A 13,439-nucleotide genomic window follows, 5' to 3' on the forward strand; every position below is an offset into this window, starting at 1 on the left:
CACATACCCCAGAGGGGCCCCCGTGTTGAAGATCAGCGTTGCAGACGTGTTGTTACCTACCCTTACCACCTGGGGACGGCCCTTCAGAAAGTCCAAGATCTAGTTACAGAGGGAGGTGTTTAGTCCCAGGTTCCTTAGCTTAGTGATGAGCTTTGTGGGCACTATGCCATTGAACGCTGAGCTGTAGTCAATGAACAGCATTCTCACATAGGTGTTCCTTTTGTCCAGGTGGGAAAGGGCAGTGTGGAGTGCAATTGAGATTGTGTCGTCTGTGGATCTGAGGCGGTATGGGAATTGCAGTGGGAAAAGGGGTTTGCGAGATGATGGCGTTGATGTGAGCCATGACCAGCCTTTCAAAGCAGTTCATGGCTACCGAGGTGAGTGCTACGGGGGCGGTAGTCATTGTATAGAGTTTGATGTTTGACCTGTTCTAAATCCATAGTGTTATAACATTGTGTTCACCCAGGGCTGGTGTGGTATAAGCCAGTTGTATGAGCATTCTAATGTATAGATGTAGACAGACCGCCATGGTGAGGTGGACAATTAGTGTGATGTTGAATGGGTAGACAGACAGACAATGCCTGTAGCCCAGCTGGTCCACTACAATAGGGCTTCAGTTATTCTATTGTGGCTGTGTGTTAGCAGCTGTGTGTCGCCTGTCCTTGTGTGTTAGTGTGTGTTGTATGCTACAGAAACACCGAATGCTCCTCTGTGACTTTGCCTCACGGTGCACTGCATCATGTGTGTAGAATGTTGTTTTAATTTTTATATATATATATATATATTTATATATATATATTTTTTTTTTTTTATCTTTCTCACACACACACTATTTTAGTCTATTCAAACACGCGTGAGTCAGTCGGCGCTTGAATCCGTTTTGAATGCAAGTTCCCAACTACGGCAAAAAACAAAAGACGATGTGTTTCTGTTACTGAATGTGTCAGGAACCACAACTCTTTCTACAGACGTTAGTTTCTCAGTTTCAATTCAAAGGGTTTCATTGGCATGGGGAAACATGGTCACATTGCCAAAGCAAATGAAATGGATAATAAACAGAAATAAACATTACACTCACAAACGTTTCAAAGGAATAGAGACATTTCCAATGTCATATTTTGGCTATGTACAGTGTGTACAGTGTTGTAACAATGTGCTGTTTCTCTTCATAGTCAGACACAGCAGTCACACTAATGTGAGAGCACGTCTCAACATTGTTTCCTTGACTGTCTCCTCCTCCTCCGTTAGTCTTTCAACGCCAGTTGAACTAAGTTTAGATCTACTAGAATTGGAGCCATGGAGAGAATCAGTGGTATAGGTGTGTGTGGTGTTGCTATTGATTTGGAGTTTCAGGTGTGGTCAGAGTATGTGTTGTGCCTCCGATGACTAGCCTGGGTATATTACCAAGCCAGAATTCACACACCCCCACCTCTCACTTCTCTCTCACATTGAAACCGAGTGGGTACTTTAATTCACAAATAAAGAAAGGCCTTTATGCCATGCATACACATACACAGATATTGGTTTGTCCCAATGTTCTCTCTCGATCTCACCAGCTCTCTCTTTCAGTCTCTTCTCTCTGAACTGCATCTAGTGAGAAACAGAATGTTTTTTTGGGTTGGTTTCCCCCTTTTGCCAACCCACATCCCTTCTGTCCATCTCACCACAACTACCACAGCTACACAGAGCTGTACTCCACATCTCCTTTTAGTACATCACTCATTTATCTACTTCGGTGTCCACAAATGAGGTGAATCTACCTGGTGGATACACTGATAGACATTGTGTGGTTTTCCATTTCCATATCAATAGAAAACAGCCATTTAGACAGACATTCTTCTGACCCATCAACCAATCAAATGTATTTTAAAAAGGCCTTTTTGAGTTAGCAGTGGCAAACTGCTATGCAGAAACACAGCCTAGATTCCCAGACCGCAAGCAATCCAGATGTAGAAGCACGGTGGCTAGGAAAAACTCCCTTGAAAGGCAGGAACCTAGGAAGAAACCTAGAGAGGATCCAGGCTCTGAGGGTTGGCCAGCCCTCTTCTGACTGTGCTGAGTGGAGGATCTTTATCTTCTGATGCCTTAGTACACAGAGCAGTTTGATTGATTGGTTGATATGTGTAGTGTCAGTTTGGGATTGGTCCCAGTGTGTTGTCTCCGTTTATAATTGGTCCATGTGTTGTTTCTCAGTACACAGAGCAGTTTGTGACCGGTCTGCAGACGCAGCTGGAGCAGTCCCGGCTGCAGGAGGCAGAGCTACTGGGAGCCCTCAAAGAGATGCAGGACAAAGTACTGGACCTAGAGAAGGTAAGAGAACCGAGCTCAACCACACCTGTGTGTGTGTGTGTGTGTGGTTATATTTGTATGTTTCATATCTTTATCATGCGTGTGTGTGTTTGTGTTCCAGAGGAGCAGCTCTCTGCCTGATGAGAACAACGTGGCCCAGCTGCAGGATGAGCTGAAGCTGGTGAAGCTCCGAGAGCTGGAGACACTGCACTCCTTCAGAGAGATGCAGGACACGGTGACCGAGCTCAACCAGCGCTGGCAGGTAAGTAACACACCACAGAGCAGAGAGCTGTACAGTAGGGAACTGAAGGCTTCAGAAGGGGAGAGCATAGTAGAGGTGACTAGAAGGACTGTGCTTATGTAGCAGTGTTGCTTCCGTCCCTCTCCTCGCCCCAACCTGGGTTAGAACCAGGCACTCTCTGCACACATTGACAACAGTCACCCTCAAATCATCGTTACCCGTCGCTCCACGAAAGCCACGGCCCTTGCAGACCAAGGGGAACAACTACTTCAAGGTCTCAGAGCGAGTGACTTTAGGGAGAGATAGATAGAGAACCGATGCACATTGGTTGTGGCTCTCTAACCTGTTCTTCATCTCCGTTCCTCTCTCTCTCCAGCTCCACATGTCAAAAGGAGGCGGGGGTGGAGGTCACTGGAAGGAATCCCCCAAGAAGAACGCCCTGAATGAGCTGCAGGAGAAGCTGATGGGGGTGCGTCTGAGAGAGGCCCAGGCCCAGGCTGAACTCAGGGAGGTCAAACTCCAAGCCATACAGCTGGAGAGCAAGGTCAGTGGAGGAACTTTAGCCTGATGCCAAATCTGTTTGTGCTCTGTCTAAATAAAAGTGATCCATTGTGTGTTATTTCCTTAGTCTGATCTCAGGTCTGTCTCACGTAACAATGACCATAGGAGTTGGCAAGATGGCACAAACAGTACTGGGACCAGCCTAGGGAAATAAATCGTATTGGCTCACATTTCTAATGGAGACTTTCATTAGGCCTAAATGACTACGGGGTAACTACTACTACAAATACTATGTGGAAATGGTAGATAAATCCCAAATAGTACCTGCAAAACACCAGTCTCAACCTCAACATCCTGACTCCGGGATGCTGGCCTTCTAGTGTTTGTGTTCTTTTGCCCATCTTAATCTTCTCTTTTTATTGGCCAGTCTGAGATATGGCTTTTTCTTTGAAACTCTGCCTAGAAGGCCAGCAGCCCGGAGTCGCCTCTTCACTGTTGACGTTGAGACTGGTGTTTTGCGGGTACTATTTAATTAAGCTGCTAATTGAGGACTTGTGAGGCGTCTGTTTCTCAAACTAGACACTGTAATGCACTTGTCCTCTTGCTCAGTTGTGCACCGGGGCCTCCCACTCCTCTTTCTATTCTGGTTAGAGCCAGTTTGGGCTGTTCTGTGAAGGGAGTAGTACACAGCGTTATACGAGATCTTCAGTTTCTTGGCTATTTCTCGCATGGAATAGCCTTCATTTCTCAGAACAAGAATAGATTGACAAGTTTCAGAAGAAAGCTCTTTGTTTCTGGTCATTTTGAGCCTGTAATCGAACCCACAAATGCTGATGCTCCAGATACTCAACTAGTCTAAAGAAGGCCAGTTTTATTGCTTCTTTAATCAGAACAACAGTTTTCCGCTGTGCTAACATAATTGCAAAAGTGTTTTCTAATGATCAAGTAGCCTTTTAAAATGATAAACTTGGATTAGCTAACACAACGTGCCATTGGAACGCAGGAGTGATGGTTGCTCATAATGGGCCTCTGTACACCTATGTAGATATTCCATAAAAAATCTGCCGTTTCCAGCTACAATAGTCATTTACAACATTAACAATGTCTGCACTGTGTTTCTGATCAATTTGATGTTATTTAAATGGACAGAAAATGTCCTATTCTTTCAAAAACAAGGGCATTTCTAAGTGACCCCAAACTTTTGAATGATAGTGTACATATATCTTTTCGATTTATGGAAAGTACCTCGCTAAGTGTTTAACATTCAGTTCCACACTCATGTTTCTCACCCTGATGAGTGAGATGTTTGACTTTTGTGGTGGATTATTCAAAGCTCTATACAACACCATAGGCCTACACACACACACACACACACACACACACACACACACACACACATTTTCGTTACAGTTCATCACTTTGGGCCGCAGGTTGGCATTTATTGGGATGACTCATGTACTGGAGGCAGCGCTGCAGAATGGTCACTAGCTGGCACAGCCAGTCAAAATAGCAGATTTTTAACCTAACCTTAAATTAAGACCTAAAAGCTAATATCATATACAGTACCAGTCAAAGGTTTGGACACACCTACTCATTCAAGGGTTTTTTATTTATTTTGTACTATTTTCTACATTATAGAATAATAGTGAAGACATCACAACTATGAAATAACACATATGGAATCATGTAGTAACCAAAAACGTGTTAAACAAATCAAAATATGTTTTATATTTGAGATTCTTCAAATAGCCACCCTTTGCCTTGATGACAGCTTTGCACACGCTTGGAATTCTCTCAACCAGCTTCACCTGGAATGCTTTTCCAAATGTCTTGAAGGAGCACTTGTTGGCTGCTTTTCATTCACTCTGCGGTCCGACTCATCCCAAACCATCTCAATTGACTTGAGGTCGGGTGATTTGGGGAGGACAGGTCATCTGATGCAGCACTCCATCATTCTCCTCCTTGGTCAAAAAGCCCTTACACAGCCTGGTGTTGTGTTTTGGGTCATTGTCCTGTTGAAAAACAAATGATAGTCCCACTAAGCGCAAACCAGATGGGGTGGCATATCACTGCAGATGCTGTGGTAGTCATGCTGGTTAAGTGCGCCATGAATTCTAAATAAATAACAGACAGTGTCACCAGCAAAGCACCGTCACACCACCTCCTCCATGCTTCACGGTGGGAACCACACATGCAGAGATCATCCGTTCACCTACTCTGCCTCTCACAAAGACAGCGTTTGGAACCAAAAATCTCAAATCTATACTCATCAGACCGAAGGACAAATTTCCACCAGTTTAATGTCCATTGCTCGTGTTTTTTGGCCCAAGCAAGTCTCTTCTTATTGGATTCCTTTAGTTGTGGTTTCTTTGCAGCAATACGACCACTAAGGCATAATTCACTCAGTCTCCTCTGAACAGTTGATGTTAAGATGTCTGTTACTTGAACTCTGTTGCAATTTCTGAGACTGGTAACTCTAACTTATCCTCTGCAGCAGAGGTCACTCTGGGTCTTCCTTTCCTGTGGCAGTCCTCATGAGAGCCAGGTTCATCATAGCGCTTGGTTTTTGCGACTGCACTTGAAGAAATGTTCAGTTCTTGAAATGTTCCATATTGACTGACCTTCATGTCTTAAAGTAATGATGGACTGTCCTTTTTCTTTGCTCATTTCATCTGTTCTTACCATAATATGGACTTGGTCTTTTATCAAATAGGGCTATCTTCTGTATACCGCCCCTACCATGTCACAACACAACTGATTGGCTCAAATTCATTAAGAAGGAAATACATTTCACAAATGAACTTTTAACAAGGCACACCTGTTAATTGAAATGCGTTCCAGGTGACCTCATGGTCACCTGAAGCTGGTTGAGAGAATGTCAAGAGTTTGCAAAAGCTGTCTTCAAGGTAAAGTTTGGCTACTTTGAAAAATCTCAAATCTAAAATATATTTTGATTTGTTTAACACTTTTTTTGGTTACTACATGATTCCATATGTGTCATTTCATAGTTTTGATGTCTTCACTATTATTCTACAATGTAGAAAATAGTAAAAATAAATAACCCTTGAATGAGTAGGTGTGCAAACTTTTGACTTGTGCTGCACATTACATTTAAAAACTTGTAATTTAGCAGACGCTAATCCAGAATGACTAATTACGCTTTCAGTCTTCTGACAGTGTCCCCACTCTCTCTTTACCTTCAGAACCAGATTCACAGCAAGCTGATTGGGCGCCATGAGGTGGAAAGCGCCGCCATGCAGGAGAGGCTGCAGCAGCTGGCGGGCCAGAACAAGGGGCTGCAGTCCCAGCTCACCGAGATGAAGAGGAAACGGGCCGAGCTCGACTGCAAGGTGGGGTAGAGGCGGAGGGAAGGGGGAAAATAGAGGTAGCCAACGGTAGCGTTGATATGTGTGGAATAAGTGGGCTGCAAGTTAAGACGGGAGGGAGAGCGGGGATGAAGGCGCAGAAAGAGGGAGGGATGGAGAATGGAAGCGGGAGGAGAGGGGAAGTGGAGATGGAATATGGAGGATGGAAGCGGGAGGAGAGGGGAAGTGGAGATGGAATGGGGAGGATGGAGGATGGAAGCGGGAGGAGAGGGGAAGTGGAGATGGTATGGGGAGGATGGAAGCGGGAGGAGAGGGGAAGTGGAGATGGTATATGGAGGATGGAAGCGGGAGGAGAGGGGAAGTGGAGATGGTATGGGGAGGATGGAGGATGGAAGCGGGAGGAGAGGGGAAGTGGAGATGGTATGGGGAGGATGGAGGAAGGAAGCGGGAGGAGAGGGGAAGTGGAGATGGTATGGGGAGGATGGAGGAAGGTAGTGGAATAAGTGGACTGACTGCCAGGTGAGAGAAGAGAAGATGGTGGGAGAAAGATATATAAAGGAGAGGGTGTGGGAAATGGAAGCAGCCCAGGGTGACATTGATAAGTGGGCTTTGTGTGTGAGGCTGCAATTTAAACAGACTCTATTGCACAACTAGATGGGCTAGTGGCTTTCACTCAGGCTTTGCGCCAGAGGTAATTTTTCTCTTTCTGTCTTTTCTCTTCTACCACCCTCTTCCCCCTCTCTGTAGAGTAAAGAGGAGGTGATGGCGGTGCGCTTGCGGGAGGCTGACAGCATGGCCGCCATGGCTGAGCTCAGACAGAAGATAGCTGAGCTGGAGATACAGGTGGGGTGTTTGTACACAGATCTGAACTTGACTTCCATATTGAATGGATGTGATTGTCAAGTGTGTTTAGATTTCTTCTGGGTGGCATGTGTACATTGGGGAGATCGTCTTCTCTGCTTCTTTGGCGTTGACTGTTCGGTTGTGTCCGTACGCGGGCGAGTATGTGTGCATCTCATCCACCTGTCCCTGTCCTACAAAAGGAGTAGGGTCTGATCCAGGGCCAGCTGAACCACTCTGACTCCTGTGTGTGTGTGTGTGTGTGTGTGTGTGTGTGTGTGTGTCATCCCTGTCCTACAGAAGGAGGAGGGTCTGATCCAGGGCCAGCTGAACCACTCTGACTCCAGGCAGTACATCACCCAGCTTCGAGACCAGATCGGAGAGCTCAAGAACGAGGTCACACACATTTAATGTTTAACAGTCATTTTGCAGACACTCTTATCCAGAGCAACTTACGGAAGTGAGTTCATACATTTTCATACTTTTTGTTTGTTTGTTGGTACTGGTCCACCCCGTGGTAATGGAACCCACAACCCTGGTGTTGCAAGCGCAATGCTCCACCAACTGAGCCACATGGGACCCCCCCCCACACACACACCAGTAAAAGCCCTCGTGTCTGGCGTTAGTTTAGCCATTGAGACCCAGCTATGTAAATCGCATCCCCTCGTGCTTTTTGTATTTCTCTGAAATGATAGATGTTGGCTGCCACGTGAAGCATGACATACTAGAATCACTACTCTGGCCTTCCTCTGTATGACATTTCCAACCACAGAACAGACGTACCCCCCTACCCCCCCCCCCCCTACCACTTCAAAACCCCAGCCCTCAGAAAGAGGGCGATGAATGCGTGTGAGAACTAGACAACACTGATTCTCACATGCTTACACACACACACACACACACACACACACACACACACACACACACACACACACACACACACACACGTAATATACACTTGCTCATTCAGAGAGCGGCTGTGCGTGAGAAGGGAGTGATGGGACTGACTTGCCCTTTTCTGTTCACTAGTTCTTAGAGTGCATACTATTGGTTATATTCGTCATATGGAGCCTTTATGTATAGAGTACCGAAACATTCGTGACAAAGTCAAAATTAGCATGGAGTCATTTTTCGGTCTCAAAGATCCCGGGCATTTGTTTTGCAAATTAATTCATGTTTTGGTGTAGGAGAGAATTAGTAGAATTAGCATACATTTTTTACATTTTTTGTAACAGTTTAAGTTATGATTCTAAAGTGTTTATCATACCAATGAATTTTGAATATTCAGATTTTGTCCCAGAACAACATGATACACTTCGAGAAGGGCTGAACTAGAATCAGATCTGTTTTTTTTCCAGCCAGTATAGTGTACATGATTGAGCTCTGCTGTGTAAACCGAGACTGAAGAGGAAGAGGTGGGCGAGTGCCTAGTTATAGTGTTCCTATTGGTTAACCACTACCCTCCCCCCTCCTACCAGCCTAACAGTACAAATCTCAGAGTTTTCTGTAAGTACTGAATCAGTGTTTTATCTACGCATGCACACACTCACACACTCACGCAGACACAGACATGTACTTGCTGAAGCATTTGGAGACCGGCTGTGGCTTGTCACGCAAGGGACACCCACTACACGTCATTGATGCAGGCTTCATATGTGAACACACACACACACACACACACACACACACACACACACACACACACAGGTGAAGTGGTTGGTGCTTCAGCAGGTTCTTTCATAGTAAAACAGACTTCAATCTGTACTGGCAGCTGAAAATCCACAGGTACTCTGACTTTCTGTAAAGCTTATCGACAGACCTTATCAATGTACTAGGTACTAGATTTAGAACACACCCACAAGGTTACACCCAGTCTGATGTGCCTGTTACTGCAGGCTAGACCACCATACCAGGTTTCTATAGAAATGGGTCACTTTCCAACCAGTGGTACACACTCTTCTCACCAACTGAAACAGCATCAAAATTCTTTATTTTTTCTATCAGTAATATCCTAGATGACTGTGATAATGATCCCCGGATATGAATATCTTCTATAACCTTATTTCTTTCTCTTTTAGATCAGGCAGCTCCGCGGGCAGCGCTCCAAGTTCGCCCCTAGTTCCCGGGACGGGGGCGGGGGCTACCCGGATCTGTGTCTAGCTAGCCCCTCGTCGGCCGGAGGCGACTACCTGAGCTCGGATGAGGACCTTCTCCCCAGCCCCATCCCCCCCAATGCCATGTACACTGCCCTGCCCCACCCCCACCCCTCGGCCAGGCTGGACAGCGAGGGCAGCACCGACAGCGAAGCAGAGGCCCACCCGGACCACCCCCACCACGGCCCCTCGCAGCAGCTCTACACTAGCATGGTGTGTGCTGAGGTCCTGGACAACTGAGCCATGGAGGTCCCTGGAACTACCTGGTCCTGACCTAGACTACTAAAGATACTGTACTCTGCATCCCTTTAGTATTAGAGATGCTGTACTCACCCCAACTTTATTGTACTACTGTTCTCACCCTAAACTCCTACTGTAACCTGTAACGGACATCCTCCCCTCCTCCTTCGCGTTGGCGCCATGGTCTCTCCTCTTTTTGTCATTCTCTTCTCTCCATCTCCCCCTTTTACTTCTCTCTTCAGTTATCCCTCTCTTTATCTCCCTCTCTCTCCCTATATCTCTCCCTGAATCTCTTTCTCCTCTACATTTTTACCGGCAGACCCTATATTCCCTATGGGGGTAGAGTCAATTCCAGTCATATTCCCCTGTCCTCTCCTGTCCTGTCCTTGCCATTAGTTTCCACGCTGCACTCCGGACCTGAGTGAAGAACAGATAACTTCAGTACGCTCGCTCACTGTGCAGCAAGCATATCCTATCCACACAGAAAGCCGAGAAAATAAAAAGGATTGAAAATTGACCCCCAAAAATTGCTTTCAACTTTCAATACTCCAACCATACCACACAGCAGTGACTATGAGATGCATAGGACATCACTTTGATTAAATGATTCCCCTCAAGTTTGGAAGGACTTCCATATGGATTTGGGATCGGTAAAAGATGAGATGGATGGATGACTTGTTGGGCTTGACCCTGCTCGTACTGTACTGTCCCATGAGCGAGATGTGGAACACGCCGTCTCCCTCCATCTCTCTCTTTCCTCCTCCTTTTCTCTCTCTCTCTCCATCTCTCTCTTTCTGCCATTCCATCATTCCAAGAAGACCCATTAGCCACCTGCACTGCCTGTTACAATGGAAACAACCCTCCACTGTAACCTCACAATGCACACTTCAAAAAAATGAGAGCGAGAGGGAAGGAAGGAAGGATAGAGGTAGGAAAGGAGTATGGTATGAACTTGTACACATCAATATCATAGGGATGTTACTAGATGACATCACATGCATAGATCAATATTAACATTTTATCTTACTGAAATTGTATGTTGTGTGTGTCTCAATGCCTTGCAAATTGAAACAAGGCAAGTGATTTACGATGGCTCATGTCAACAACAACAAAAATCTCAACGTTGCCAAATCTTTTTTTTTTTTCTGCTATTATTTATGTTGTTATTTATTTTAATATTTTTTTTTTTAGATATCTCTACAAATATAAATATATAGATGGATACCAACGGCGGCCAAACTTTATACATGTTTTAGTTCCCATGGTCCTTTGTGCCAACTTGAATCCTGAGGCTGAGGTGTCAACGGGCGGCGTCCATGACGATGCATGTCAGAGAGACCGAACGAATGCGCTGCTATGATTTTCCTTCTTTCTCCCAGTCTTCTTTTAAGTTATGTTCTATCTGCTCAACATGCAGTTGAACTTTACAACCAACCCCTTAGGAATCAGGTGCGAGTGCGAAAACTACTGTGAAGAAATTGTTGAACGGTCATGGCTAGACTTCATAATGATGTCTCTACCTATGGCTTAAGCATGACTTAAGCATGTGAGAATACCCACACATAAACAACTCCTTTTTATAATCTATTTGAAATGTGTTAAGGAATTTTTAAACCCTAAAAGCAGATATCAACACACAAGTGCTTGTAAGAGGACAGCAATGGCTCAGTCAATCATTCATTTTGTCTAATGGTGAGGCTAGAGTTTGTCTAGTTTGGGACGGATTGGCATGCGTCCTTTAAAAGGCTGTGTGAGTGATGTGAAGGTGTTCATTTTGAGTTACGGGGGAGAACAAAATATGAGAATTTGTTGACATTGCCGATCAGAGGCAAAAATATATATAATTTACGAGCTACAAGTGTACTGATCAAATCATCATAAATATCATTATCAAGTTGGACCAGGGTCATCACTCTCTCTGTTGTTCTGTTGTTCTCGTCTCAGTCATGGTACTGAATGATGAATTATCAATACCTCTCCTTCCAGAACAGCCGACTGTGACATCACTTCCTCTTTCTACTGCCTGTTACCAATAGAATTTAGGGATGGATGGAAACATTCAGTTGAACGTGTTGACTGAAAATATCTGACTATCTGATGCGTGCTGTTACTACAGCTTCAGATGGCTATAATGCACAGGTGTTAACAGACTGGGAGCAGTATTTTTACCTAGTATATACAGTGCCTTGCGAAAGTATTCGGCCCCCTTGAACTTTGCGACCTTTTGCCACATTTCAGGCTTCAAACATAAAGATATAAAACTGTATTTTTTTGTGAAGAATCAACAACAAGTGGGACACAATCATGAAGTGGAACGACATTTATTGGATATTTCAAACTTTTTTAACAAATCAAAAACTGAAAAATTGGGCGTGCAAAATTATTCAGCCCCTTTTACTTTCAGTGCAGCAAACTCTCTCCAGAAGTTCAGTGTGGATCTCTGAATGATCCAATGTTGACCTAAATGACTAATGATGATAAATACAATCCACCTGTGTGTAATCAAGTCTCCGTATAAATGCACCTGTACTGTGATAGTCTCAGAGGTCCGTTAAAAGCGCAGAGAGCATCATGAAGAACAAGGAACACACCAGGCAGGTCCGAGATACTGTTGTGAAGAAGTTTAAAGCCGGATTTGGATACAAAAAGATTTCCCAAGCTTTAAACATCGCAAGGAGCACTGTGCAAGCAATAATATTGAAATGGAAGGAGTATCAGACCACTGCAAATCTACCAAGACCTGGCCGTCCCTCTAAACTTTCAGCTCATACAAGGAGAAGACTGATCAGAGATGCAGCCAAGAGGCCCATGATCACTCTGGATGAACTGCAGAGATCTACAGCTGAGGTGGGAGACTCTGTCCATAGGACAACAATCAGTCGTATATTGCACAAATCTGGCCTTTATGGAAGAGTGGCAAGAAGAAAGCCATTTCTTAAAGATATCCATAAAAAGTGTCGTTTAAAGTTTGCCACAAGCCACCTGGGAGACACACCAAACATGTGGAAGAAGGTGCTCTGGTCAGATGAAACCAAAATTGAACTTTTTGGCAACAATGCAAAACGTTATGTTTGGCGTAAAAGCAACACAGCTGAACACACCATCCCCACTGTCAAACATGGTGGTGGCAGCATCATGGTTTGGGCCTGCTTTTCTTCAGCAGGGACAGGGAAGATGGTTAAAATTGATGGGAAGATGGATGGAGCCAAATACAGGACCATTCTGGAAGAAAACCTGATGGAGTCTGCAAAAGACCTGAGACTGGGACGGAGATTTGTCTTCCAACAAGACAATGATCCAAAACATAAAGCAAAATCTACAATGAAATGGTTCAAAAATAAACATATCCAGGTGTTAGAAGGGCCAAGTCAAAGTTCAGACCTGAATCCAATCGAGAATCTGTGGAAAGAACTGAAAACTGCTGTTCACAAATGCTCTCCATCCAACCTCACTGAGCTCGAGCTGTTTTGCAAGGAGGAATGGGGAAAAAATTTCAGTCTCTCGATGTGCAAAACTGATAGAGACATACCCCAAGCGACTTACAGCTGTAATCGCAGCAAAAGGTGGCGCTACAAAGTATTAACTTAAGGGGGCTGAATAATTTTGCACGCCCAATTTTTCAGTTTTTGATTTGTTAAAAAAGTTTGAAATATCCAATAAATGTCGTTCCACTTCATGATTGTGTCCCACTTGTTGTTGATTCTTCACAAAAAAATACAGTTTTATATCTTTATGTTTGAAGCCTGAAATGTGGCAAACGGTCGCAAAGTTCAAGGGGGCCGAATACTTTCGCAAGGCACTGTACCTCATGTGGCATATCATCCCAATGGTCTTGAATATATGACAAAT

At 44.6% G+C, this 13,439-nt stretch overlaps 1 protein-coding gene across 2 annotated transcripts in view; it reads left to right on the forward strand.

The window, feature by feature from the left end:
- The window catches only part of LOC110485845 (EVI5-like protein), a 46,356-nt gene extending 34,869 nt beyond the window's left edge, over nucleotides 1-11,487 (forward strand). For both annotated transcript variants that reach the window (XM_021557035.3, XM_021557036.3), the window contains 7 exons: nucleotides 2,194-2,310; nucleotides 2,411-2,551; nucleotides 2,907-3,074; nucleotides 6,235-6,381; nucleotides 7,105-7,200; nucleotides 7,498-7,593; nucleotides 9,276-11,487. In XM_021557035.3, coding sequence (XP_021412710.2) covers nucleotides 2,194-2,310; nucleotides 2,411-2,551; nucleotides 2,907-3,074; nucleotides 6,235-6,381; nucleotides 7,105-7,200; nucleotides 7,498-7,593; nucleotides 9,276-9,590 — 1,080 coding nt within the window. In that variant the 3' untranslated portion in view covers nucleotides 9,591-11,487. The remainder of the gene's footprint in view (nucleotides 1-2,193; nucleotides 2,311-2,410; nucleotides 2,552-2,906; nucleotides 3,075-6,234; nucleotides 6,382-7,104; nucleotides 7,201-7,497; nucleotides 7,594-9,275) is intronic.
- Nucleotides 11,488-13,439: the final 1,952 nt, after the last annotated feature.

The sequence above is a fragment of the Oncorhynchus mykiss genome, chromosome 13 (assembly GCF_057628025.1).
Source record: "Oncorhynchus mykiss isolate SJ-2025 chromosome 13, ASM5762802v1, whole genome shotgun sequence".
NCBI classification, from domain to species: Eukaryota; Metazoa; Chordata; class Actinopteri; order Salmoniformes; family Salmonidae; genus Oncorhynchus; species Oncorhynchus mykiss.